Source organism: Canis lupus, chromosome 27 (genome assembly GCF_003254725.2).
Source record: "Canis lupus dingo isolate Sandy chromosome 27, ASM325472v2, whole genome shotgun sequence".
Taxonomy (NCBI): Eukaryota; Metazoa; Chordata; class Mammalia; order Carnivora; family Canidae; genus Canis; species Canis lupus.
In genome coordinates this window covers 45,483,167-45,510,485 of record NC_064269.1, presented here as the reverse complement: position 1 = coordinate 45,510,485, position 27,319 = coordinate 45,483,167, and the positions used below count along the sequence as shown (strand labels likewise).

The 27,319-nt window shown below is 42.7% G+C and overlaps 1 protein-coding gene, 1 long non-coding RNA gene and 1 pseudogene across 12 annotated transcripts in view; 2 read left to right on the top strand and 1 right to left on the bottom strand.

The window, feature by feature from the left end:
- Positions 1 to 19,673, bottom strand: part of BCL2L13 (BCL2 like 13) — an 88,828-nt gene extending 69,155 nt beyond the window's left edge. For 4 of the 11 annotated variants that reach the window (XM_035706894.2, XM_035706898.2, XM_035706896.2 and 1 more), the window contains exons 1-2: positions 19,517 to 19,670; positions 6,497 to 6,662 (exon numbers count right to left, since the gene is read on the bottom strand). In XM_035706894.2, coding sequence (XP_035562787.1) covers positions 6,497 to 6,614 — 118 coding nt within the window. In that variant the 5' untranslated portion in view covers positions 6,615 to 6,662; positions 19,517 to 19,670. Of the gene's footprint in view, positions 1 to 6,496; positions 6,663 to 19,382 lie in introns of all 11 variants that reach the window. The other 7 variants (XM_035706910.2, XM_049102517.1, XM_035706909.2 and 4 more) reach the window with 5 other exon arrangements.
- Positions 1,472 to 1,647, top strand: LOC118352479 (40S ribosomal protein S29-like; annotated as a pseudogene).
- Positions 19,674 to 19,703: 30 nt separating the features above from the next.
- On the top strand, positions 19,704 to 27,179 carry LOC125753814 (uncharacterized). The gene is made up of 3 exons (XR_007406407.1): positions 19,704 to 20,332; positions 25,354 to 25,661; positions 27,052 to 27,179. It is a non-coding gene; the product is annotated as an uncharacterized LOC125753814 (long non-coding RNA).
- The last annotated feature ends 140 nt before the right edge of the window (positions 27,180 to 27,319 follow it).

Below are 27,319 nucleotides of genomic sequence, written 5' to 3'. Positions count from 1 at the left end.
AGGTAGCCTGCTTCTCCCTCTGCCTGTGTCTCTGCCTCTCTCTGTTTCTCAGGAATAAATAAATAAAATCTTAAAAAAAAAATTAGATCTTCTGAAAAGTAAAATTATTACTGAATTCTAAAACATGGTAATCTTTTATATACAGTGAAAAATAAGGAATACATGAATGTTTTATCTGCCATTTGTCTCTTTTTGGAAAAATCTACATACCTAAAACTATACACACCTACATACCCAATCACACCACCACCAATACTACCACCATGCCACAAAGTAAACAAAAATAATGTCTTGGTTACCATATGCCTTACCCGCCAGATTAAAGAAAAGCAGCTGATTAAAGGAGTGTCTATTCTCATGAGACTAATGTGATGCTGATTACACACGACAAGTTGTCATACTTGATAATAAGCCATGTGGAAAACCTAAACCAGAAAAAGTCTACTGCTGTCAGGACACAAAAGGCTATTTATTTAGCTAACCAATGACCTAGACAGATTCAGTGATTTTCATTTAATCAATGCCCCCACCCCAGACTTTCAAAAGCAAAAAGCTACGCAGTAGCACCATGCAGCATAAATCCCCCACTATAAACCCAGAGAAAAATATTTCAAAGATAAACAGACTTTAGCACACCAAATCCCATCCACTTCAGTGTCAAATCAAGAGTCAAGTGAGTCAGCAATCATCATATTCCAGCCCTGAAATACACACAGGGCTTTCAAAGTGAGTATCAGATCAACAAGTTTAGAATAGTTCTATGGGCAGAGCAAAATACTTCCTACATCTATGGGTCTCTAAACTGAATGCACATTAAAATTACTGAGCAAATATATTAAAAATACAGATTCCCAAGCCCCATCATGAAGCATTTAGTTTAATAGGTCTAGAGTATGGCTCCATGATTTTATTTTGGGGGGATTTTTTTTAAGATTAAAAAAATCATTTTTAAGTAATCTCTATACCCAAACATGGGGCAGGACCGTACAAAGATCAAGTCGCATTCTCTACTGACTGACCTTGCCAGGTGCGCCCATGATCTTTTTTAAATAGCATTCAGGCGGGGATCCCTGGGTGGCGCAGTGGTTTAGCGCCTGCCTTTGGCCCAGGGCACGATCCTGGAGACCCGGGATCGAATCCCACGTCGGGCTCTCGGTGCATGGAGCCTGCTTCTCTCTCTGCCTGTGTCTCTGCCCCTCTCTCTCTCTCTCTGTGTGGCTATCATAAATAAATAAACTTATCTAAAATCTTAAAAAAAAAAAATAGCATTCAGGCAATTAGTCTTGACAAATACTGCTCTAGAAAACCCAAATAATTATAATCAAATTAAAAACATCTACCAAACATAAAAACAATATGGTTCCATTATTTACTCAATAGCAAAAACAAGTACCCCAAATGATACCATAGTAGACAGATGTTTAAAGGTAAAAAAAAAGAGCCTTTTGCCTCATTGCATCTGAGACAGCAAAGCAAGATGGGTCACCAGCAGCTCTACTGGAGCCATCCCAGGAAATTCGGCCAGGGTTCTCCTTCTTGCCATATCTGCTCAAACCTGTGAGGTCTGATCTGGAAATCCGGCCTCAATATGTGCCCCAGTATTTCCAACAGTACACAAAGGATAGAGGCTTCACTAAGCTGGATTAAGTGAACTTCCTTGAATAGGTCATCTAAGAGACCTACTTTAACTACAGAAATCTAACATCTGTACCTCATGCTAACTCATTGTTCATAAAAATACTTCAACTATGAATGTTTAAAAAACAAAAGTACAAAACAGCCAATCACAATGGTAGTTTTCAGGTTCCAGTGTTCCCACTCCCCAACATATCCTGCACAATGGAAGACAGATTTGAGACAGGACAGATTCCAAGGAGAAGAATGCAGGGAAATTTCATCATGCACCCACTCAAAATCTGGTTTCAGGATCAAATATCCATTCCTGATAGAAAAGCTGAGAAAGAATGAAACAGTACATATCTCTAGAAATAATGAACCCTGAATCAAAATCCGGGATGGGGTTATGAGAATCTGTCTTAAAAACTTGATTTGAGATGGCAATATCCTCCAAACTGGGTCTACAGATTCAATGCAACCCCTATCAAAATTCCAACTGTAGGGTACCTGGCTGGCTCAGGCCATGGTCTTGATCTTAGGATCTTAAGTTCAAACCCCACTAAGGGTGAAGAGATTACTTAAAAGAATTATCTTTAGGGCAGCCCCGGTGGCGCAGCGGTTTAGCGCCGCCTGCAGCCCGGGGTGTGATCCTAGAGACCCGGAATCGAGTCCCACATCGGTCTCGCTGCATGGAGCCTGCTTCTCCCTCTGCTTGTGTTTCTGTCTCTCTCTCTCTCTCTCTCTCTGTCTCTCTCTGTGTCTCTATGAATAAATAAATAAAATCTTAAAAAAAAAAAAAAGGGGGGGGATCCCTGGGTGGCGCAGCAGTTTGGCGCCTGCCTTTGGCCCAGGGCGCGATCCTGGAGACCCCGGATCGAGTCCCACGTCGGGCTCCCGGTGCATGGAGCCTGCTTCTCCCTCTGCCTGTGTCTCTGCCTCTCTCTCTCTCTGTGTGACTATCATAAATAAACAAACAAAAAAAAAAATTAAAAGAAAAAAAAGTAACTGAAATACAGCCACACTCACTCATTCATGTATTATGTATGGTTACTTTGTGCTACACTGACAGAAACGGGTTACAACAGAGTGTGTACAGTATCGTCACAGCTCCATCATCGCAGCTCCACTGTTGCGTAGCGCTGTGTACCACAGTGACACAATTACAACCACAGGGCAATGCCACCCATATTGCCATACCACAATTTTTATTTACCCAACATGTCAAATCAAGAAAAAAAAAAGGTGGACTTTGTTCTTTTACGGCAAAATGGAATATACATTAGTTATCAAGTTAGATGGCAAAGTATTGTACTTACTAAGCAATGACATTAGAGCTCTGCTAGAAGCACATAATATCCGGATATTACCAGACTCATCAGAGTATTCCCAAGTCACAGGAAAGCAAGTCAGAAAAAATAGAAAATTTAAAATGGAACTTTTCATCATAGAATTACTTCATAAAAAAAAACATGAAAATGAGGCTGCAACCAAAGTAAGTTTCTATGTGGTTCAGCTGTTAGTCAAGCAAGGAAAGTCATTTACTGATGTCAAGTTAATTAAACTCTGTTCAGCTAAAGCAGCTAAAGATATGTGTCATAAAAAATAAGTTTAAGATTATTAGTCCTTTGGAAAAAAAAAAAAGATTATTAGTCTTTTGGAAAGAACACCTGCTCAATGAGTTGAGGACAATGGGAACAACATCAATAGTCCATTGAACTACAAGGCAAACAATTCTGAGTGGTTTTCTTCGGCTCTTTATAAACTGACAGTTGTCTAAACAGCTCAGCTGCTGTTTATTCAAGAGTCCATATCAAGTTTGAAGTGACTAAATAATTGGCATGCCTAACACAATAATTATGGGTGAGAATATTTTTTTTTTAAATGGGAAAACAGGGATCCCTGGGTGGTGCAACAGTTTGGCGCCTGCCTTTGGCCCGGGGCGCGGTCCTGGAGACCCGGGATCGAATCTCACATCGGGCTCCCGGTGCATGGAGCCTGCTTCTCCCTCTGCCTTTGTCTCTGCCTCTCTCTCTCTCTCTCTGTGTGACTATCATAAATAAATAAAAATAAAAATAAAAATAAAAATAAAAAAGAGCAAAAGTAGACACGCTCAACCGCTGAGCCACCCAGGCATTCCTAAATGAATAATTAAAAAAAAAAAAAGGTAAAATAGTTGCTCTCTGAGTTTGGTTATAAATTATAAATTAAATAACTGGTATCACATTTTCTTTTAGTAGTCTTTAAAAGTTATATTGATGTAATTTTATTAAAATAGTAACCTCCTTTGGGGTACTTAAAATATGACTTAATATTTAAAGACAAAACACACCAGGAGGTGCCTGGTGGTTCAATTGGTTAAGTGTCCAACTCTCAATTTCCGCTCAGGTCATGATCTCAGGATCCCATCTTGGAGCTTGCTCAAGATTCTCTTTCCCTCTTCTTCTGCCCCTGCCCTCCCAACCCACACTGTGTGCATGTGCTGTCTCTCAAAAAAACCCAAAAAACCAGAACACAGCAGGTAGTCACATTTAAGTATTTATTTTTTTTTAATTCTTTTTTTTTTTTAATTTTTATTTATTTATGATAGTCACAGAGAGAGAGAGAGGCAGAGACATAGGCAGAGGGAGAAGCAGGCTCCACACACCGGGAGCCTGACGTGGGATTCGATCCCGGGTCTCCAGGATCGTGCCCTGGGCCAAAGGCAGGCGCCAAACCGCTGCGCCACCCAGGGATCCCAGTATTTATTTTTTTAATTAAAAAAAAAATTGGGGGGGTGGACCTGGGTTTCTCAGTCGATTAAGCATCAGCCTTTGGCTTAGGTCCTGATCCCAGGGTCCTAGGATGAAGCCCTGCAACAAGCTTTCTGCTCAGCAAGGAGTCTGCTTCTCTGTCTCTATCTCTTTCCCTCTGCTCTCTCTCTCTTAAATAAAGAAATCTTTTTAAAAAATAGGGAAAAAAGAAAAAAATTTTTTTTAGATTTAATATATTTATTTGACAGAGAGAGCACAAGCAGGCAGAGTGGCAGGCAGATGGAGGAGAAGCAGGCTCCCCAAGGAGCAGGGAGCCCAATGTGGGGCTCAATCCCAAGACTCTGGGATCATGACCTGAGCTGAAGGCAGATGCTTAACCGACTGAGCCATCCAAGTGCCCCACATTTAAGTATTTAAATTAGGAATATGAAGACATCTTTTGTCATCCCTACTGTTAGAATGGCTACTAGATTCCATCATTTCTGAATTCTTAACTCTACCCTTTTTTGAACTAGAATGGAAGCAAATAGATTAGAACTAACTCCATAGCTGCAGTAGAAATCAATTGATAAGAATATTTATCATGGGAGGCACCTACATGGCTCAGCTGGTTAAGTGTCTGCCTTCAGCTCGGGTCATGATCCCCAGATCCTGGGACTGAGCCCCACATAGGGCTCCCTGCTCAGCAGAGGAGTCTGCTTCTCCCTCTTCCTATGCTCCCACTGTGTTCCCTCTCTCGCTCACTTTCTCTCTCAAATAAATAAAATCTTTTAAAAAATTTATGATGCTATTACATCTTAACAAATAAGATAAATTTAGACTCCAGTAACTGTTTTAACCTTCATTTGGTAAACTATTTACAGAAAAATATATACAACTTCACAATACAAAAAATTATGCTAAAAACTCTTAAGTCTATCAGATACAGGGTGTCTACATGGCTCAGTCAGTTAAGGTTGGACTCTTGATTTTGGCCCAGGTCATGATCTCAGGGTCATGGGATCAAGCCTCCTTTATCATGCAGAGTCTACTTAAGATTCTCTCAGTCTCCCTCTGCCCACCCCCCACCAACTCATGCACATGTGTACGCATATGCACACTCTCTAATAAATCTAGAAATTAAAATATTTTTTAAAAGTCTATCTGATAAATACATTGCTTAAATTTAATATCCTTGAGAAAAGTCAATTCAAGAAACTTAACTTTTAAAATAATTATGTAATTCTAATCTATGTTTTGTTAAGTATAAAATTTTGTTTTAAAGATTTTAGGGGATCTTGGGTGGCGCAGCGGTTTGGCACCTGCCTTTGGTCCAGGGCGCGATCCTGGAGACCCGGGATCGAATCCCATGTCGGGCTCCCTGCATGGAGCCTGCTTCTCCCTATGCCTGTGTCTCTGCCTCTCTCTCTCTCTCTCTCTGTGTGTGTGACTATCATGAATAAATAAATAAAATCTTTAAAAAAAAAATAAAGATTTTATTTGAGAGAGAGACAAAAAGAGAGCATGCACGTGGGTGCACAAGCGGGTAGGAGGTGCAAAGGGAGACAGACTCCTGAGGAGCAGGGAGCCAGATGCAGGACTCAATCCCAGGACCCAGAGATCATGACCTGAGCTGAAGGCAGATGCTTAACCGAATGAGCCACCCAGGTGCCCCTACTATGAAATTTCTTTTTATTTATTTATTTATAAGATTTTATTAATTTATTCATGAGAGACCCAGAAAGAGGCAGACACACAGGCAGATGGAGAGGCAGGCTTCCTGCGAGGAGTCTGATATGGGACTCATCCCAGGACCCCAGGATCACGACCTGAGCCAAAGACAGACACTCAACCACTGAGCCACCCAGGTGTCTCCCCAAGTATGAAATTTCTAAAGAAGGATAAAATTCTGTTTATTTACATGTACTTAGTACATTTTTACATGTACCAACAGCAATCATTTAAATCACCACACTCTTAAAAAGCATTATGCGTCTTTTCTGGGAATGGATTAGGGGGTGGGAATGGAAGGGATGAGGGGTTATTCTTTGATTTGACCTTATGAACCACAAAGTATTTAGATATATGTATTTTTATACGTGAAGTAATTATTACCACTTAATACAACCACCATAAGCCAAAGACAATACCTTGGAGTAAGGAAAGATTCTCTTGTAGCTTCCCCTGAGAGAGGAGTCCCAAGTAGCTGAGAACCACATATTTTGTTTCATAGTGAAATCCTAGAGGCACAGTAGTAGAGGACGCCATTGAGTTGGCTGGCAGAGCTCCAGAAGGTCTACTTACAGATGTGCAAACCTAAAAAACATAAAGGTATCTTTTCAGTTTAAAGTTTGTTACATGGGCAGCCCGGGTGGCTCAGTGGTTTAGCACCGCCTTCAGCCCAGGGCCTGATTCCGGAGACCTGGGATCGAGTCCCACGTCAGGTTCCCTGTATAGATCCTGCTTCTCCCTCTGCCTGTTGTCTCTGCCTTTCTCTCTGTGTCTCTCATAAATGAAATAAACATATTTCAGACTTTTCTTCCCAATAATCTTTAAAAATTGTAACTTTAGTTTACTTACAAGTGAGAATTTATCAATTCAGATTTCAGATCAAAAGCAAATTTCCCCTTCTATATCTCCCTAGTTTCTGTTTTCACGTATGTGGCAAAAACACTAGCTATGTCTGTACCTCTCCTTCCACCCCAATATATGTTCTCTTATTTCTTTTATTGTTTTAAAGATTTCATTTATTTATTCATGAAAAAGAGAGGCAGAGGAAGAGGGAGAGGGAGAGGCAGGCTCCCCGTGGAGCAGGGAGCCTAATGCAGGGCTTAATCTCAGGACTCTGGAATCATGTTCTGAGCTGAAGGCAGATGCTTAACCAACTGAGCCACCCTGGTGTCCCCTCTTATTTCTTTTAAATAAAGCTTCCCAAGGGCACCTGACTGGCTCAGTTGGTAGAGCATGTGACTTGATCTCAGAGTTGTGAGTTCAAGCCCCATATTGAGTGTGGAAATTACTTTAAAAATCTTTAAAAAAATAAAAAAACAAAGCCTCCTAAATTCTAGCTAGATCCACAGCTACACAACTGCAGACCACATTTCCCAGTTCCCTAGGAGCTTACTGTGCCATACAATTAGCCTGAATCAGGGGAATACAAACAGAAGTTATGTGTGCAATCTGTGGGTCTCTCCTTAGAGACTCTCTCCTTCTTCCTATGGTTTGGAATGTGAATGTGGCAGAAAATCAGTTCTGACATGCAAACAAGGACACAATGTTAGGGGATGGTAAAGGAACAAGAGAGAAGGAACTGGGTTCCTGAATGACCACGTGCAGCAGAGTGGCCCTGCCAGGCTGGGCCAACCACTCGGGAATGCTATTGAAGGTGCCTCATTCTTTTTTTTTAAAGATTTTATTTATTTATTCATGAGAGAGAGGCAGAAACACAGGCAGAAACACAGGCGGAGGGAGAAGCAGGTGCCCTGCAGGGAGCCCGATGTGGGACTCGATCCCAGGACCCCGGGGATCATGCCCTGGGCTGAAGACAGGCGCTTAACCGCTGAGCCACCCAGGGATCCCAAGGCACTTCATTCTGAAATCTCTTCATAACGCACCCTAACTTGTACCCTAATTAATACAACTACAGCTTCTACCTTTTCACATGGACTTAGTAGCTATTTTACCTACCAAGTACCTAAATAGTTGTTTCAAACGTATTGTTTCCAAATAACTATTTTCTACTTAAACAATACTGCTTTAAGATCTCAAGAAATATCCAGTAAAAGAAAAAGAGGTTCAGATAACTAATAACATGAAAAAGAGGCAATGTTGGCAAAATTTAAGACCTATAAGCAAATTAAGAGAAATGTCTAAGAGTGATAAACAATGAAAAAATACATGCAGAATATAAAATACACAAAAGAAAATAGTGGCTGTATATAAACAGATAAAAAGAAACAACAAAAATATGCTTCAAATGGTTAAATACTGTCCTTAAAAAATGTATTTATGGGGACACCTGGGTGGCTCAGTGGTTGGGTGCCTGCCTTTGGTTCAGGGAGTGATCCCAGAGTTCCAGGATCAAGTCCCACATCGGGTTTCCTGCCTGGAGCCTGCTTCTCCCTCTGCCCATGTCTCTGTCTCCCTCTCTCTGTGTCTCTCAAGAATAAATAAATTTTTAAAAATGTACTTATGGTTGCGATTATCAGTATTTATTTAGGCTATCAAAAGGAATCCTAGGCGCAGCCTGGGTGGCTCAGCGGTTTGGCACCTTTGGCCCAGGGCGTGAGCCTGGAAACCCGGGATCGAGTCCCTCGTCAGGCTCCCTGCATGGAGCCTGCTTCTCCCTCTGCCTGTCTCTGTCTCTGTCTCTCTCTCTCTCTCTCTCTGTGTCTCTCATGAATAAATAAAAATCTTAAAAAAAAAAAAAAAAAAAGGAATCCTAGCTCGACATTTAGAAGTCCCTATTGCTTCCTATCTTCAGGGAGGCTACCAAATTATTAAAAACAGTAGACCTCAGACTGCCCTGTTCAACTTTAAAAGTTTACTAACTTCAGAAAGTATTTCAAAATTATTAAAACATACTCCAAAGAAAGGGGAAAAGTGTCACAGCTTACATCACAGGAATGAAAGCCACACTCACTGTAATTACAGGATGTTTTATTCTGAAAAGCTCAAATATTTGATACTTTTACACTGTTACCATCTAATAGTGAGAAGACAATTTTAAATTTACAGATATGAAAAGGGATACCCACAGAGGTAAAATAAGTTTTCTGAGGCCTGTCAGGTACTAGCTAGTTGCAGTGCTGTAATGAATCTTCCCTTTTTGTTTTGTTTTTAAAATTTTTTTTTGCCTGCCTGCTTGCCATTTGAACCCAATTTCCTATGTAGGGAGCATCCAACATTGTGTCTGTCTTGATAGGAAACAAATCTCCAGCCCCCACTACAAAAGCTAAAATGAGCTATACTTTTTCTTTCCCATTGTTTTGTTTTGTGTGGCATGTAGGGTTTGGGATCTAGGTTCAGCCAAGGCAGAGACTCCTACTAGGATCTAGAATATGGAAGGACATTTAAACTAAAGATAATTCATGGAGAAGGCTGTGGTACTAGGTCAGCAGAGGCAGCAGGCATATCGGATAGCAGTGTTCTAACTCTTCTATTCCTTGGCCTGATCCTGGCCAACTCAGCAGCTGAGTCTCCCTTGGCTCCTGCCTGTTTCCCAAACCTAATTTTCCAGCTTTCCCATCCATTCTGTGAGCTACCCAATGCCCTTTTCCTGAGTTATTTTCCTGCTTAAATAAGCTAGAATGACTTTGTGTTATTGGCAACCAAGACCTAATTGGAACAAGGGCCACATTGGAACCTAATTTTCTTCAGACTTGTGAGGCAGTTCCCCAACAACTGTAATGCACTACTTTTATGTGAAGATTATGAAATTTATAGTTTAGAAAAATCTTCACGTTCTGCAAAATCCTCATATGGACCTAGTAATTACATCTACTGAAACAGAAGACAATGCCTTCTGATAACTGTGTGTTCATTCTACACACATTTCCTAAGATACAAGGTACTCTACAGACATTAGGCACAAAGACAGTAATTAAGATAAACCACCTGCCTTTCTGCAGTTTTTGACAAGTAAAGTAAAAATATGCAAATAAATCAAAATAAGGAAGTTCTGTAAGTCAGGATCCACGGAATAAGACAAGGCAACTCAAAAGAAGCAGGAAAGTCTCCCTGGAAAAGGGAAAAGGTAGGGAAAGGCTTTATAAAGTAAAATCTGAGCCAATCTGGAATATGAGTTAGGTTTTCATTAACTGAAAACCAGTGTACCATCTCAGCGTAGGGGGATGGAGCAGGGATGAGTTTTAGATGTAAAGACCAGGAAAAAGCACAGAAGTGTTTTGAAACGGACTCGAACATTAAAACTAAGGAATTTGACACGGCTAAATCCTAAGATTTAAGGAGGAGGATGAGGCTCAGCAGGTGTAAACAGCAGTCAACATTTGGCATGCTTTGTATACTGTGAGATTCTAGGAAACTTAGGTTTTATCCTATAAGCAAGGAATTATTTTAACCATTTCATGAATGAACCCCCTAAAACTGTATGTAGGGATCCCTCGGTGGTGCAGCGGTTTGGCGCCTGCCTTTGGCCCAGGAGCGATCCTGGAGACCTGGGATGGAGTCCCGCATCGGGCTCCCGGTACATGGAGCCTGCTTCTCCCTCTGCCTGTGTCTCTGCCTCTCTCTCATCTCTCTCTGTGTGACTATCATAAATTAAATAAATAAATAAATACATACATACATACATAAATAAATAAATAAAACTGTATGTAAATTCTGTGTGCATGAGCATTTTTTTCTGGAGAGAAAAATCACTCCATTTCTTTCATTAGATTCTCAAATTAGATCATGATGTAAAACAGGCTAAAAACTACTGTAGAACACTAGTAGGAACTATTGAAAGGCTTTAAGCAAAAGAAGCATTATCAACTGATTATATCCTAGAAAAATCATCCTAGAGGTAGTATAGAAGATTAAGAATAGAGAGTGGAGGGAAGGACACAAGTTAGGGGGAATATTGGAAAAATCTAAACAAGAGATATATGAAGGCATGAGTTAGAGCAAGAACACCAGAAAGAAGGGGATGAACAGGAAAATTAAGAACTTCAAAGATTTGTTAACTAACTCAGTAAGAGTTAACTCCAGGCAGCTGTTATGGAAAGTGGTGTTATTCCTATTTCTCAGAACAGATAATAAAGGAAGAATTGGTTTAGAAGAGGATAACGGGGGATCCCTGGGTGGCGCAGCGGTTTGGCGCCTGCCTTTGGCCCGGGGCGCGATCCTGGAGACCCGGGATCGAATCCCACGTCGGGCTCCCGGCGCATGGAGCCTGCTTCTATCCTCTGCCTGTGTCTCTGCCTCTCTCTCTCTCTCTCTCTCTCTCTCTCGCTCTGTGTGACTATCATAAATAAATAAAAATTAAAAAAAAAAAAAGAAGAGGATAACAGGTTCACTTTGGGGCATACATAACTTAAAAATACCTACGAGTTGTCCAAGTGAAGATGTACAGCAAGTAGTTAGACATAAAAGGCCTTATACTAAGAGGTCTGGACTGGAGATACAGAATTGTGCTCTGCATAGATACAAGTCAATGAAATTATCTAAGGAGATTGAATGGAGAGTTAGTGACCTCCAATGGGTAGGAAGTGTCAAAAGTGAGAAAGGGTATTACAGTTTGAAAAACCCATATTCAATAGATAGTTTCACATTGGAAAAGGGAACATTACCTACTGTTTTCATATTACAAAGTATAAACAATAAAGCTCAGTAAATCTTCAATCTTTTTTTTTCTTCAATCTTCTCTGTATCAATGACTCAGTGCAGGGATGGGAGAGAAGAATAAATGCACCCATCACTCCCTACCCCACCACCAGAATAGAAGACAGAATTTTTTATGTATCAAAAAGAGACATGGTTTTAAAAAATATGTGGAGAAATACTGGCTTCATCTGAAAAAGAAACACCATTAGAATTCAGGGCAGGGCAGCCCTGGTGGCTTAGTGGTTTAGCGCCCCCTTCAGCCTGGGGTGTGATCCTGGAGACCCCGGATCGAGTCCCACATAGGCTCCCTGCATGGAGACCAGGGATAGAGTCCCACGTCAGCCTCCCTGCTTCTCCCTCTGCCTGTGTCTCTGCCTCTTTCTCTCTCATGAATAAATAAAATCTTTTTTTTTTTAATAAATAAAATCTTAAAAAAAAATAATTCAGGGCAAACTAACATTTCTGGAGTGGTCAAAAGTTGAGAAGCTGGCAGAGGCAACCTTTAAGTCTGGAATGGAAGAGTCAGAAAGGAAGCAAGAAAACCAGGAAAAAGAATGTTCACAGAAGTCAGGGAGGCACTTCAATAATAAGGTAGTGAAGAAATGTATGAAATGTAGCCACCAAAAAAATTAAAGTCTCAGGATAATGATCCCTAACAGGGCAGTTCCATTTGTTGGGCAGGGACAATGTCAGAAGACAGGGAGTTGAAGACTGAATGTGAAGTGAAAAGGGATAGAAAGTAGTTTTAGTCTATTCTTTCAAAGAAAGAGCCTGGTTGGATGGAAAGAAAAGAACAAAAGTCAGAGAGAGAGAGGTAAGTTTGAGAGTTCATTTGTTCTGTTGTTATGCACAACAAAAGAGTCTTAAGCATGTTTACACTCAGGGGTAAGAAGCCAATGAGATATAAATACAGAAAGCAAGGAATAAATTATGAAGTGAAGTTCCAAAAGAGAGGGGAGAACAGAGCAAATCAGTAACAAAATTTCAACTTTACAAAGTCTCAGAATAAAGAATGAGCAGGAATGAAGTAGTACTCCCATTTTGAATGCTTTAAATAAAAAAATTGATGTTCTCAAATTTGTTATATTCAAATTCCTGTACTTATAAAAAAATTTGTATCTGAAGACAATTTTAGTCATTCTCTGACCCACGTACCATAGAAAAAGCATAATTCACTGAATTTCCAAATTTGGTTTTTAGCCTAGTGCTCTTCAAATTTTTTTACAAATCCCAATTGCCCAACCATAAATGCAATCTTAATCATGGATTTCATAATTTTCCATCCTCCACACTCACTTTACTACCTGCGGTAAAGTTCTCAGCTCTAACACATATAACAGTACACATGTTGATATCCATACATCCATATATTTGATGCAGGATTATATTCTATTCAATCATTTTATCATTTCTCAATGATTCACACTAATGGAGAAGATGGTAATACAAATTCCAATCATTTAAGTTCAGTATAGTTTTTTTTTTTTTTTAAAGATTTTCATTTATTTATTCATGAGAGACACAGAGAGAGAGAGGCAAAGACACAGGCAGAGGGAGAAGCAGGCTCCTTGCAGGGAGCCTGATGCAGGACTCGATCCCGAGACTCCAGGATCATGCCCTGAGCCGAAGACAGGTGCTAAACCACTGAGCTACCCAGGATTCCCAAGTTCAGTGTAGTTTTTAGGCTTTAAATGTGTATTGGACAATCTAAGTATAAATATATCAGACCTAAATATGACAGACTTACAGTATTAAATATCTAACTTCTAATTTAGCTTTAGCTTCCAGTTAGCTATAGAGAAACAAAGCAGCTCATTCAGGCCTGTGGTTAGGTGGCAGGGTAGACAGACACCAGGAATGCTATTACGCACCTAGTGTGTTGGTATTATAGAACAAAGGGGGACACCTGGGTGGCTCAGCGCTTTAGCGCCTGCCTTTGGCCCAGGGCATGATCCTGGAGTCCTGGGATTGAGCCCGCACTGGGCTCCCTGCATGGAGCCTGCTTCTCCCTCTGCCTGTGTCTCTGCTCTCTGTGTGTCTCATGAATAAATAAATAAATAAAATCTTTAAAAAAAATTATAGAACAAAGGCATTGAGAATATGCAAAATATAAACTCCACTGCACTAGTACAGGGTCATGTACTCTAAGGGTTTTCTGAGAAGAGAGGGCATGCACTTCCTTTGCAACATTCTGTAGTGCAGTCAACAGACTTGCACAATGGGCTCTTGCGTTTTGAACAAATATAAATAAATTACATCTGCACAAGATCTCTATTTTGAAGCATTCTTCCACATGTTGTCATAGTAATCCTCTATGCTACAGGGAAAAGGTAAGTCTTAATTTTACTGATGGGAGAATCAAGAACAATTTATTTGCACAAAATCATACCGCTAGTTAACAGTGTAATCACTTGGTTAGGTACGTTGTCTTCAGTTCTGAACTCAAGGCATATTTACTGCATACCAGGCAATATGCTGGGTGAGAAGAATGCAGAGGTGAAAACACTAATAACAAGAGGAAGAAATGGTAGACAAAGTGTGTTTTTCAAAGGGACTACTGAAAGAAGCAAGTTTGTCAATTTTAAGAATGGGGCAAGGAGGGGCACCTGGGTGGCTCAGTCCCTTAAGCATCTGCTTTTGGCTGAGGTCATGATCCCAGGGTCCTGAAATTGAGCCTCAGGGAGCCTGCTTCTCCTTCTCCCCCTCCCTGCTGCTCCCCTACTGTACTCTCTGACAAATTAAAAAAAAAAAAATTAAAAATCTTTAAAAAGAATGGGGCAAGGGAAAAAAGGAAAAAGACAGATCGGATGAAAGGTAAACATGATCACTCAGATCTCTCCTGGAAGCAGGTAAAATGCTCAGGTTCACACCACTACTGCCTCACCAACACAGAGTGCATTTCTCCTGTAGGACATCTCAAGCTTCTTTTTAAATTATAAGAACATAGTTAATTTACTCTAAATCTTGTTTAGTAGCAGACTCTTTTAGAATTCAAATTAGGTATAAGTGCTCTTGTATCCTGAAGTTTAAATATAGTTTTAAATATAAAAACTCCTGGGCATCCCAGCTGGCTCAGCGGTTTAGCGCCACCTTCAGCCCAGGGGTGATCCTGGAGACCCGGGATCAAGTCCCACTCTGGCTCCCTGCGTGGAGCCTGCTTCTCCCTCTGCCTGTGTCTCTGCCTCTCTCTCTCCGTGTCCCTCATGAATAAATAAGTAATATATTTAAAAACAAACAAACAAAACTACTGGAGTGCCTGGCTAGCTCTGTCAGTGGAACATGCAACTCTTGATTTTGGTATTGTCGTGAGTTCAAACCTGGTGTTGGGCATAGAGCTTACTTAAAACTAATAAAAATTTAGAAAATAAATATAAAAACTAACTTTTGCACAAATCTAACAAGCCACTGACTATATCCGTTGTTACCAGCTGTTTCCTTCTCTGCCTTACACCTTTAGTTTGCTCCTCTATTAAGTTACAAGCAGGTGCCGGCCAAATGGACAGCAGGAGGAAGCTTGGAGTAATTTAATCCTATGTTTATACATTCATTTGGTGGTGTCTCCAAAACCAGGCAGAAATAAAACATCCTTCAGCAACAAATGTAACATTCACAACTTACAATAAATACTTTGCTTTATTTATTTTTAACCAGATTTCTATCATGAATACATCTGAATACATCATGAATACCAATGCAAATTCCAGGATGCCCGCACTGATGGTACTACAGGAATTAAAGCCTATTTTATGAACTATAACCAGAAGGTAGGTAGCAACTATTAAACTCTACTTTAAATTCTTATGGAAAGCAAATCTGCAACATGAGTTTTTTTAGTTGTTTCCCAAACTCGTCTGATCATAATCACCTTGGATGCTTGTGGAAAATAGACATTTCCAGGACCCACTTCAGGCACACTATTTACAATACCATAGCTTTATTGTATTCCTTAACTCCATTGAGCCAAAACAGAAATACATTACAATTTAACATGTTTTAATTATTTCAAGAAGCTTTGTTCTTAGACCATTTCCATCCACTAAAATTATAATAAGACTCATATACTCCAGTAATAGAGTTGAACAGATCCATAATCCATTTACAAAAAGAAAAATAAAAAATCCACAGATAACTCAATCACAAATCAAAACTCTGGAATTTTATTTTATTTTTTAAAAGATTTTATTTATTTATTCATGACAGAAATAGAGAGAGAGAGAGAGAGGCAGAGACACAGGCAGAGGGAGAAGCAGGCTCCCTATCCCGGCTCTCCAGGACCACACCAGGGCAGAAGGCGGGGCCAAACCACTGGGCCACCGGGGCTGCCCAAAACTCTGGAATTTTAAACATTAACAAAGTTTTTGGGTTACAAGATCTCAACTCTCAAGACTCACTGGTGGTTTAGTAGAGAGTTTGTTTCAAGTTCCACAAATTAAGTACAGTAACTTTCATTTTTAAAGATTCATACTTTATTAGCCCCTATTAGAATTCTAGGACTTTCTCTAAAATAAGAGAAGTAAAATTAAATAATCCTAATAAAAACTGTGAAATTTAAAAATCCACTTGACCAGGACACCTGGGTGGCTTAGCAGCTGAGTGTCTGCCTTTGGCTCAGGGCGTGATCACGGGGTCCTGGGATCGAGCCCCACATCAGGCTCCTTTCGTGAGGCCTGCTTCTCCCTCTGCCTGTGTCTCTGCCTCTCTATGTCTCGTGAATAAATAAAATCTTAAAAAAAAAAAAATTTCACCCCACCCAGCTGAGAAATGCAACTGGGCAAACATGTCATTTTTAAAACTCAGCAGACACTAAATATTCTAGTGTAGACAGGCCCTTTCCTACTGAAACATGCTTAATTGAAATGCTCTAGTTCAATCTTGTTTTAAGAGCTGTCCCAAAATGTTTTCACTCAGCAGTTGGGATTCAAAGATAATGTACTTTATAGAGGAATGCTTCACTTTTCCCCTCTCCCCACAGGCACAGTCTTTCACAATAATTAGGCTTCCCATGTATATGTAGATAGCTTTATAAAAGGGAGGCATAAAATTCAATTGCTCTGTTCCACTCCCAGGTATATGCCAGAGACATGAAAACACATGTCTACATAAGACCTTGCACATGAATAGTTATAGCAGCATAATATTTAACAGCCAAATAGTGAAAATAACTGCCCATCAGCTGATGAATAAAGAAAATTCATACATCCATACTATGGCATATTGTGGCTATAAAAAGGACAGACAGATGCTACAACATGGATGAACCCTGATAACATCATGCTGAGTAAAAGAGGCCAGTCACAAAAGACCACATATTGCATAATTCTGTTTGTATGAAATATCCAGAATTGGTCAGTCCATAGACAGAAAGTAAATCCGTGGTTGCCTAAGTAGGGGAGGTGAAGGAGACTGGGAATAAAAAATGACTAATGGGTACGGGGTTTTGTTTGAGGTTGATGAAAAGTGCGGCAGTGGTTGTACATTCTGTGAATATACTAAAACCAGTCCAAAAAAAAAAAAAGAGCCATTAAATTGTGATATCGGTGAGTTGTAAGTTATGTCTCAAGGGGACGCCTGGGTGGCTCAATGGTTGAGCGCCTGTCTTTGGCCCAGGGCATGATCCTGGAGACCTGGGATCAAGTCCCACATCGGGCTCCCTGCATGGAGCCTGCTTCTCTCTCTGCCTGTGTCTGCCCCTCTCTCTGTGTGTGTCTCTCATGAATAAATAAATAAAATCTTAGGGAAAAAAAAAAAGTTATGTCTCAAGATGTTAAAAAAAAAAACAGCTAGTCTGGTAACAGACCTCTCCCTTCAACGCTGTAATATATATTAAATAAGAATCTTGGTGATCATTTCTTTGGAATAAGATATGAATCAAAATGAAATTGAAAAATGATAAAAAGCAGGACAGCAAGATTGTTTAAAATTTGTTTTCTGGGATCCCTGGGTGGTGCAGCGGTTTAGCGCCTGCCTTTGGCCCAGGGCGCGATCCTGGAGACCCGGGATCGAATCCCATGTCAGGCTCCCGGTGCATGGAGTCTGCTTCTCCCTCTGCCTATGTCTCTGCCTCTCTCTCTCTCACTGTGTGGCTATCATAAATAAAATAAAATTAAAATTAAAAAAAAAATTTGTTTTCTATGTCTAAATTATTTCATAAGAGAGCAGCCCAGGTGGCTCAGTGGTTTAGTGCGGCCTTCAGCCCAGGGCCTGATCCTAGAGACCTGGGCCTGATCCTAGAGGCCCGGGATGGAGTCCCACATGGGGCTCCTTGCATGGAGCCTGCTTCTCTCTCTGCCTGTGTCTCTGCCTCTCTCTCTCTCTCTCTCTCTCAGTCTCTCATGGATAAAGAAATAAAATAATTTTTAAAAAATAAAGAAATAAAATATTTCATAAGTAGATTTTTAAAACAATGATTATTGTTGCATATTACTTATCCTAAAAGTTTCGTGTATGAGATATTTAGTAGTGATTAATTGATGTGCTAGAGAGCAACATCTTTACAAAACTGGCTGGACTCAACTTTACATATCCTTCAACTCAATTCAATTCAACTAGTGAGGTACAAGCCTCCAAGAAAATGAATCACTTAAAAAAAAAAAAAAAAAAAAACAACTGAAAGTTGTACCTGACCAAAGAATTTTCAGGCCTTACCGGCCTATTATCAAATGGAGAACATTTCATAACGGCTTAAACAGTTTCAATTGGCAGGTGCAAATGCGCACGGCACACTTACCCAACTATGTATATGAGGTATAAATAGTTTACTACCTACAAAAACATGTGCTTAATTTTCTGGGAGATAAAAAAAGAAGGTACTAGAAGGGTGTGGCAACTCATCCAAGGTCACAACAAGTCAGGGCAGAGATCAGCATTCTGGTTTACACAAACCTCCAGAGGAAATCTTACCGACAATTTCGCAAAAAGACTTCGTTTGTTTTGCTTTACCATAGTAAAGCAAAAAAGGGGAGGGGGGGAGGCGGTTACCGTCAGTTCGGTTTAAAACTTCCAAAAAGACAGCGAGATCGCTATTTTAAATAAACAAATCCTGGTGCGGGGAGCGGGTAAGACAAAGGTCCCAGTGCCGAGTGTGTGAACGACTGGCCAGATCCTTCCGATTTCCAACCCAAGTTAAGCCTCAATTCGAAAACTCTAGGAGTCTTCCTTCCTAGCTGGTTATGAGGGGAAAATTGGAATCTCGCTGGAAGAGCAAGAGGATAAATGTCAAAGGAAGAAACGCCTTAGTGAGAGCCGTACTTCCTCCGGGAATAAGGAGGCGGATTTTTCTGAGAAACAGACCACGGTCCCGACGGGCGTCAGAGCGGCCGTGAGCAAGGGCTGGCACCTCCGCGCCGCTCCGGGAAGGCACAGCGCGGACCCGCAGCGCCGACCGCCAGGCACTTAAGGGTCGCACGAAGCGCTCCCCTCCACCCGCGGCGCGCGCTGCGCCCCAGCCCGGCCCTGCACACGGGCGCCGGCTCTCCACGTGAAGGTCTCGGCGGCGAAGAGCGGCGGGGCCGGGCCGGGCCGGGCCGAGGCGAGGCCGGGCTCCCCCGCTCCGGCTCCCCCGCCTCCGGCAGCCCTGCTCGGCCAGCGTCCGCGGCGGGGCCGCACAGGTCCGGGCGCGAACAAGGGGACCCCGAAGCTCTGAGGCCCCGGGCACGGGAGCGCCGCCCCACACGCACACCCTCTCTCAGTCACAGGCTCACGGACACTCACTCACGCGTCGTCGGAACCACCCGGGAGGCGGTGGTTCGGCAACCTCTGGACGGACACCTTCCTGCCCAGGGAAAACCGCCTGAAGAGCCGGACGAGGACCCGACTCTGCCTGCCCACAGCCTCACTCCCCTCACCTGGCCCTGGCCCCTTGCCCCAGAAGAGATGGAACGGGCGGCGGCGACGGCAGTCGTTTCCGACAGGGTCCCCCAGCGGCGGTAGCTGCTCCGACCCGCGGCCCTAATCTACCGCCGCCGCCATGTTGGAAGGTGAGGTCACCCCCGGCGTGCTTCCGTCACCGCCGGCGTCGGGGCGGGCCTGGAGCGTCCAAGAGGGGCGGCTCTGCTCCACTGAGCGGAAGCACGGGTCATAGAGGCCCGGAGGTCGCGTCGCGCAGACGTGACCCGGAAGAGCCGCCCTCCTAGCCGGCTCTTCCGGCGAGTGGCTCAAATCTATGGTTCGAGGGGGCGCGGGGGGCGACGGTCTTTGACGGCCGGAGGAAGGGCGGTGGGCTCTTGAGGAGGGGAGCCTTGGGGAGAGGAGCCGGCGGCCTCCGCGGAGAGGACCGCGGCTGCTCCCGCAGCGTGTTCGTGTGGATGTATGGAGCAAACAAGTGTTGAGGCTTACGTGTGTGCGAGCGAACGGCCTGGGGAGGTGTCAGCGTTCAAGAAAGCGGCTGAGTTCGCAGTCAGTTGTCGGGGAAGACGCTCCCTGAAATCTGGGGGAAATTTCTAGCAGTCGGGGGCGGTGGGGCCGGGAGGGCTCCGCGGGAGGGCCCTGCCTGAGCACGTGAGCCCCGGCACGAGCGCGGCGAGGGACGTCTGGCGGCGCCAGGTGCTCGCCCGGAGCAGGGTGCCTGGAGCGCGGCGCGCCTCGGGGTGCGCCTGACCCCGCCCTTCGGGGCGTCTGACGGCATCTCTCAGCCGTGCCTGAGCGGGACCCCGCGGCCTGAGGTACGGAGAGGACGCCGGGATCATGCATCTGGTTGTCACATCTTTCATTAGTCTTTTTTTTTTTAAGATTTTATTTATTCATGAGAGACACAGGCAGAGGGAGAAGCAGGCTCCACGCAGGGAGCCCGACGCGGGACTCGATCCCAGGACTCCGGGATCGCGCCCTGGGCCGAAGGCAGGCGCCAAACCGCTGCGCCACCCCGGGATCCCAGTCTTGTTTTTTAAATAACATTGACTTTTTCAAGCAAATTCACACAATGGAAATTATTCGGCAATAAAACAAAAAGGAATTGCTGGCATTGTGAAAAATTATCAAGGAAACCTCATTTAAAATAGAATCACTGGAGGTACCTGGCTGGCACAGTTGGAAGAGCATGCAGCCCTTGATCTCAGGGTCATGAGTTCCAGCCCTGGGTTGAGCCTAGAAATTACAAAAAAATATATGTTTTTAATAAAAAATAAGGGCAGCCCCAGTGGCGCAGCGGTTTGGCGCCGCCTTCAGCCCAGGGCCCGATCCCGGAGACCCAGGAGCCTGCTTCTCCCTCTGCCTGTGTCTCTGCCTCTCTCTTTCTCTCTCTCTCATTAATAAATAAATAAAATCTTTTAAAAAAAATAATAAATAAAACCGCCTTTAAGGACCACCTAGGTGGCTCAGTTGGTTAAGCGTCTTCTCTTGGCTCTGATCATGATCCTGGGCTTCTGGGATCCAGCCCTGCATGTGGCTCCCTGCTCAACCGGGAGCCTCCTTTTCCCTCTCCCTCGGCCTGCCTCTCCCCGTGCTTGTGCTGTCAAGTAAATGGAATCTTTAAAAAAGAAAAGCCAGAAGGGGGAGCTCTTATGCCCTATCAATCTGTCAATTGCGGATCCAATGATAAGACGTAGTGGAGGGTGGACAGGCCTGGCTGGCTTAGTCCTTAGAGCCTGCAACTCTATCTGGCGATTTTGAGGTCCATCCTCACACTGGGGATGGAGATGACAAAAATACAATTTCTAGGGCAGCCCCGGTGGCCCAGCGGTTTAGTGCCGCCTTCAACCAAGGTGTGATCCTGGAGACTCGGGATCGAGTCCCACGTCGGCCTCCCTGCATGGAGCCTGCTTCTCCCTCTGCCTGCGTCTCTGCCTCTCTGTGTGTGTCTGTCATGAATAAGACAGACACACACACACACAGAGAGGGGCAGAGACATAGGCAGAAGGAGAAGCAGGCTCCATGCAGGGAGCTGATGCACAACTGGCTCCTGGGACTCCAGGATCACACCCTGGGCCCAAGGCAGGCAGGTGCTAACTGCTGAGCCACCCAGGCATCCCTAAAAATAAATTAAAAATAAAATTTAAAGGGGTGTCTGAGTGGCTCAGTCGGTTAGACATCTGACTATTGATTTCAGCTCAGGTCTTGATCTCAGGGGCATGAGTTCAAGCCCCATGTTGGGCTCCACTCCAGATGTGGCACCTACTTAAAAAAAAAAAAAGGTGGGACGCTTGGGTGGTTCAGTGGTTGAGCGTTTGCCTTTGGCTCAGGTCATGATGCCGGAGTCCTGGGATCAAGTCCCCCATCAGGCTCCCTACAGGGAGCCTGCTTCTCTCTCTGCCTTTGTCTCTGCTTCTCTCTGTGTCTCTCATGAATAAATAAATAAATAACTCTAAAATGATAAAAAGAGAGATTTAAAAACAAAATTTAAGAGGGCATCTACAGGGGTAACTGCATGTCTCAGTTGGTTAAGTGTCTGCCTTTGGCTCCAGTCATGATCTCAGGGTCCTGGAATGGAGCCCCACATAGGGGTTCCCTGTTCCACGGGGCACCTGCTTCTTCCTCTCCCTTGTCCTTCCCCCTGCTCTTGTGTTCTCTCTCAAAGAAACAAAATCTTTAAAAATAGTAATAATAAATAAAGGGGCACCTGCATGACCTAGTTGGTTAAAGCATCTGACTCTTGGTTTCGGCTGGGGTTATGGGATAGATCCTTGAGTCTGTTTCTGAGCTCAGTGCAGTCTCTGCTTGGAATTCTTTCCCCCTCTCTCTGCCCCTGCCCTCACATCCGTGCTCTCTCTGAAAATAAATAAATCTTTTAAAAAAATAAAAAATAAAATAAAATTTTTAAAAAAAGAAGAGAGGATACCTTGCAAGTCCATATTACCTTATTACGCCAGGAGGAGGAGGATAGATTTTTCACTTCCTCCAGCAACAAACCAGCCAATGAGAAATCACACAACTTAGCTAATGAAAATCCACTATACTTGGAACTCCCAGTTTACTCAATGGATTTTTTGCTTATAACATCCCATTCCTCTATAATAGAGAGCAGTCCTCTCCTTTGTTCTCTTGAATGTCCTGAATTGCAATTCTCTGCTATTCTGAATAAACCCATCTTTACTAACAAAAAAATCCTGACACTTATTTTTAAGGTTAACATTACATGCGACAATATGGATTAATCTCAAAACATTGTGTTGAGTGAAAGAAGCCAGACACAAAAATGTACAAATTATGTGATTCCGTTTATATGAATTTCAGGAATAGGTAAAATTTAGTTAATGGTTATAGAAATCAGCACACTGTTTCCTCGAGGTAGAAAGTGTGGGATTAACTAGAAAGGAACTTTCTAGGATAATGGAAATAGTCTGTATCTTGATTGGGGTGGTAATCCCACATATATCAGAACTCATCTGATTGTAGACCTATGGAGATTTTTTGTTTTTGTTTAAGATTTTATTTATTTGAGAGAGATCGAGTGAGAGAGCACAAGCAGAGGTGGGGGAAGGGCAGAAGGAGAAGCAGACTCCTCTCTGAGCAGAGAGCTCTACGTAGGGCTCCGTCCCGGAACTCTGGGATCACGACCTGAGCTAAAGGCAGATGCCCAACTGACTAAGCCACCCAGGGGCCCTGGTCTATGCAGTTTATTGTTTTAGTTCTTGTTTTTTAAGTCACATGAAATAATTCTCCATGGTTATGTTACCAATTTGCTGTGTGGTTAGGTTCAGTTTTGCTTTTTTCCCTTTTTAATTTTATTTTTTGAATGCATACTCTAAGGATAGAACATAGGTCAATGAAACAAAATTGAAAGTCCAGAATGGGCAATTGATTTTTAACAGAGGTATCAAAAGACAATTCAGTCCAGAAAGGGTTGGTCTTTTCAACAAATGGTGTTAAATCATATAGTCCGCCGAGTGAAGGAAGTCAGTCGGAGAAGGACAAACATTATATGTTCTCATTCATTTGGGGAATATAAATAATAGTGAAAGGGAATATAAGGGAAGGGAGAAGAAATGTGTGGGAAATATCAGAAAAGGAGACAGAACGTAAAGACTGCTAACTCTGGGAAACGAACTAGGGGTGGTAGAAGGGGAGGAGGGCGGGGGGTGGGAGTGAATGGGTGACGGGCACTGGGGGTTATTCTGTATGTTAGTAAATTGAACACCAATAAAAAATTAAAAAAATAATAAAATAAAATAAATCATATAGTCCTTACACAGAAATTATTTTATTTTAATCACAGCAGTCTATGGGTTTTGGGTTTGTTTGACAGATCTTCTACTGATCTTATTATAAAATCTAAACTCTTAAAAAAAATAATAAGTAGGGGCACCTGGGTGGTTCAGTTGGCTAAGTGTCTGCCTTGGCTCAGGTCATGGTCCCAGGAATCCAGTCCTAGTTGGACTCCCTACTTGGTGGGGAGTCTGCTTCTCCCTCTCCCTCTGCCTCTCCCCTGGCTTGTGCATGTTCTCTCTCTCTCAAATAAATAAATAAGCAAATAAAATCTTTTAAAAAGTAAAAATAGGGACGCCTGGGTGGCTCAGTGATTGAGCGTCTGCCTTTGGCTCAGGGCATGATCAGGGCGTGACCCTGGGATCCAGGATCCAGTCCCATGTCAGGCTCCCCACAGAGAGCCTGCTTCTCCTTCTGCCTATGTCTCTCTCTCTCTGTGTCTTTCTTGAATAAATAAATCTTTAAAAAAATAAAAATTAGGGATCCCTGGGTGGCGCAGCGGTTTGGCGCCTGCCTTTGGCCCAGGGCGCGATCCTGGAGACCCGGGATCGAATCCCACGTCGGGCTCCCGGTGCATGGAGCCTGCTTCTCCCTCTGCCTGTGTCTCTGCCTCATTCTCTCTCTCTCTCTGTGACTATCACAAATAAATAAAAATTAAAAAAATAAAAATAAAAAATAAAAATTAAAATTAAAAATAGAATCTAAACTCTAGACTCTGGTTGTTTTATTCATTCTCATTCATCAGCTAGTTATTGAATTCCTACTATGTTCCAGGCAGTGTGCAGTGATATGGTCTCATGAAACTGACATTTTATTTTTTTTTTAAATATTTTATTTATTTATTCATGAGAGACTGAGAGAGAGAGAGAGAGGCAGAGACACAGGCAGAGAGAGAAGCAGGCTCCGTGCAGGGAAGCCCAATGTGGGACTTGATCCCCGGACTCCAGGATCACGTGGGCCAAAGGCAGGTGCTAAACCGCTGAGCCACCGAGGGATACGCACCCCCCCCCCCGTTTTTTTTTTTTTTTAAGGTTTTATTTATTTATTCATGAGACACACAGAGACAGAGACACAGGCTCCATTCAGGGAGCCCAATGTGGGACTCCATCCCAGGACTCTGGGATCACGCCTGAGCCGAAGGTAGACGTTCAGCCACTGAGCCACTCAGGCGTCCCAATGAAGCTGACATTTTCTTAGAAAACCAGACAAAAACCTAAAAACAAAAAGAAAAAAAAATTTAATTGTGACCTGTCCTGAAGTAAACAAGTGGTTGGAATAGAAAGGAAGGTGAAAGTGATGGGGAACGAGGGTAGCAGGGGACAAAGCACTGCAGAGATCCCACAAACGACTCCACCCCCACCCAGGGTGGGGTATGTGTGACATTCCTCCAGAAGCTTCCAATTGTCTTAATGTTAATGCCTTGTTAGAGGGAAAAGCAATCTTTAACTTGACAATGGCAAGGCCTCCAGTACCTAGTAGGTCCTCCTTAGCATGTGAAAATCCTTTTGAAACCTCCCTTTCCCTTACTTCCCCAACTCTGCAGGTATATAATCAGCCACCCCTCCGTCCGTTGTGCTTTAATAAAGCCACCATTTTGCACCAAAGACGTCTCAACAATTCTTTCTTGGTCGTTGGCTCCGGACCTCACCTATATTCCAAAATTTCATCAAAAGGGTGCTTTTGAAAAGCTCTCTCTAAAGAGGTGATATTTTAAGTTGGGACCTGAAAGAATAAAAAGCTAAATGTTAAGTGGAGGAAAAGAATCCAGGCATAAAGCTTGATGTTTCCCAGGAACTGAAAAGTAAAGCTGATGAGGTGGCGAGCAAGGGAAGAGGAGCTGAGGTCAAACAAGTAAGCAAGGCCCGGGGTGCGCGGGGGTGGGGGTGGGGCAGCACTCGCCCGGACCACGTGAGGTGTAGTACTCATAAGCAGAAGGAAGCCATGGCGGATTGTAAATTGGGAAATGGCTAGATGCCAGCTAGGTTTTAAACCACTCTTTCTGTTGTGTGGGAAATTGGTTGGAAATGGGTAGGAAGCACACGCACCTCAGTTTCACTGTTTTCTGGTATCATTTGTTTATTCTTTTTAAAATTAATTATTCAAGGGACACTTGGTTGCCTCAGACAGTAGAGCATGTGACTCTCTTGGTCTTGGGGTTGTGAGTTCGAGCCCTGTATTGGGTGCAGAGATTACTTAAAATCTAAAAACAAAAAAACAAAAACCCACCCAATTCTTGAACAAAGACAGAGATGATTTAAGTTTTTTAAAATTTGTTTTTAGTAAAATAAAGCCAAGGCTTGATCCCCCCTCCCTGAGATTGAGTCGGGCGTTTAAGTTCAAGCGTTAGTTTATTATGCTGATTCTTTTTTAAATTAATTTATTTATTCATGAGAGATAGAGAGAGAGGGAGAGGCAGAGACAGAGATACAGGCAGAGGGAGAAGCAGGCTCCATGCAGGAAGCTGGATGTGGGACTCCATCCTAGGACCCCGGGATCACGCCCTGGGCCAAAAGCACACGCTCAGCCGCTGAGCCACCCAGACATCCCTGAAATTACTTCAAAATAAAAAGTTGATATTAAAAAAATGTATGTACCCTTTGACCTATAATTCTATTACTAGGAGTCTATCCTAAAAATAAAGAAGCTTTCAAAAGTTCTTTGCATTTGGGGAAAAAATGATATTTGAAGCAAACAAGTCTGGGGGAATTTTTACCCTAATTTTTTGAATAATTCCCTTTGAGGGGCACCTGGGTGGCTAATCAGTACCCCTCAAAATTGTCCAGATCATCAAATAGAAGATGGGATGCCAGGCCGGCTGAGTCAGAAGAGCAGAGTGGAGTTTAGCCCACCATTGGGTGTAATTACTTAAATAAATAAAGATTTTTTAAAAAAGGAAGGAAAGGTTGAGTAACTGTCAGACGCAAGAAATTTAGCAGACATGACAATTAAATAAAATGCAGTATTCTGGATGGGATTGTGGGATAGAAAACGAGCATTAGGTTAAAACCAAGGAAATGTGAATAATTACGAAATTGAGTCAATACATCAATATTGTTTAATTAGTTGGGACAATGTGCCATGCTAATATATATCAACAATATGGGACTCTGTGTGTCCAGGGAGAAAGATCTATGAAAACTCTCGGCTCTATCTGCTTTTTTTTTTTTTTTTTGCAAATATAAAACTTCTAAAAATAAAATCTATTAATTAATAAAATACTCCTGAACTTGTTTTCATTAAGGCCAAGAAAGCAAAATTGTAGATTCTGACGTTGGAGTAAATAGTTAAACTTAAAAAAAAAAAACAAAAACAAAAAAACGCAAGAGCTATCCGGCTAAGAAAATGCACACAATTCGGCTAATTTCAGACGCCAGAACTCCTGAACCCTCCCTCGTACTGAGTAATAAGCTGTTGGGGAAACAGCTCAGGAGTCACGAGCCAGCGGCCGAAGCCACCAGAACCCGGCGGGAAGCGGCAGCCTGCGCAGGCGCCCAGCCGGGGCGGGGCGG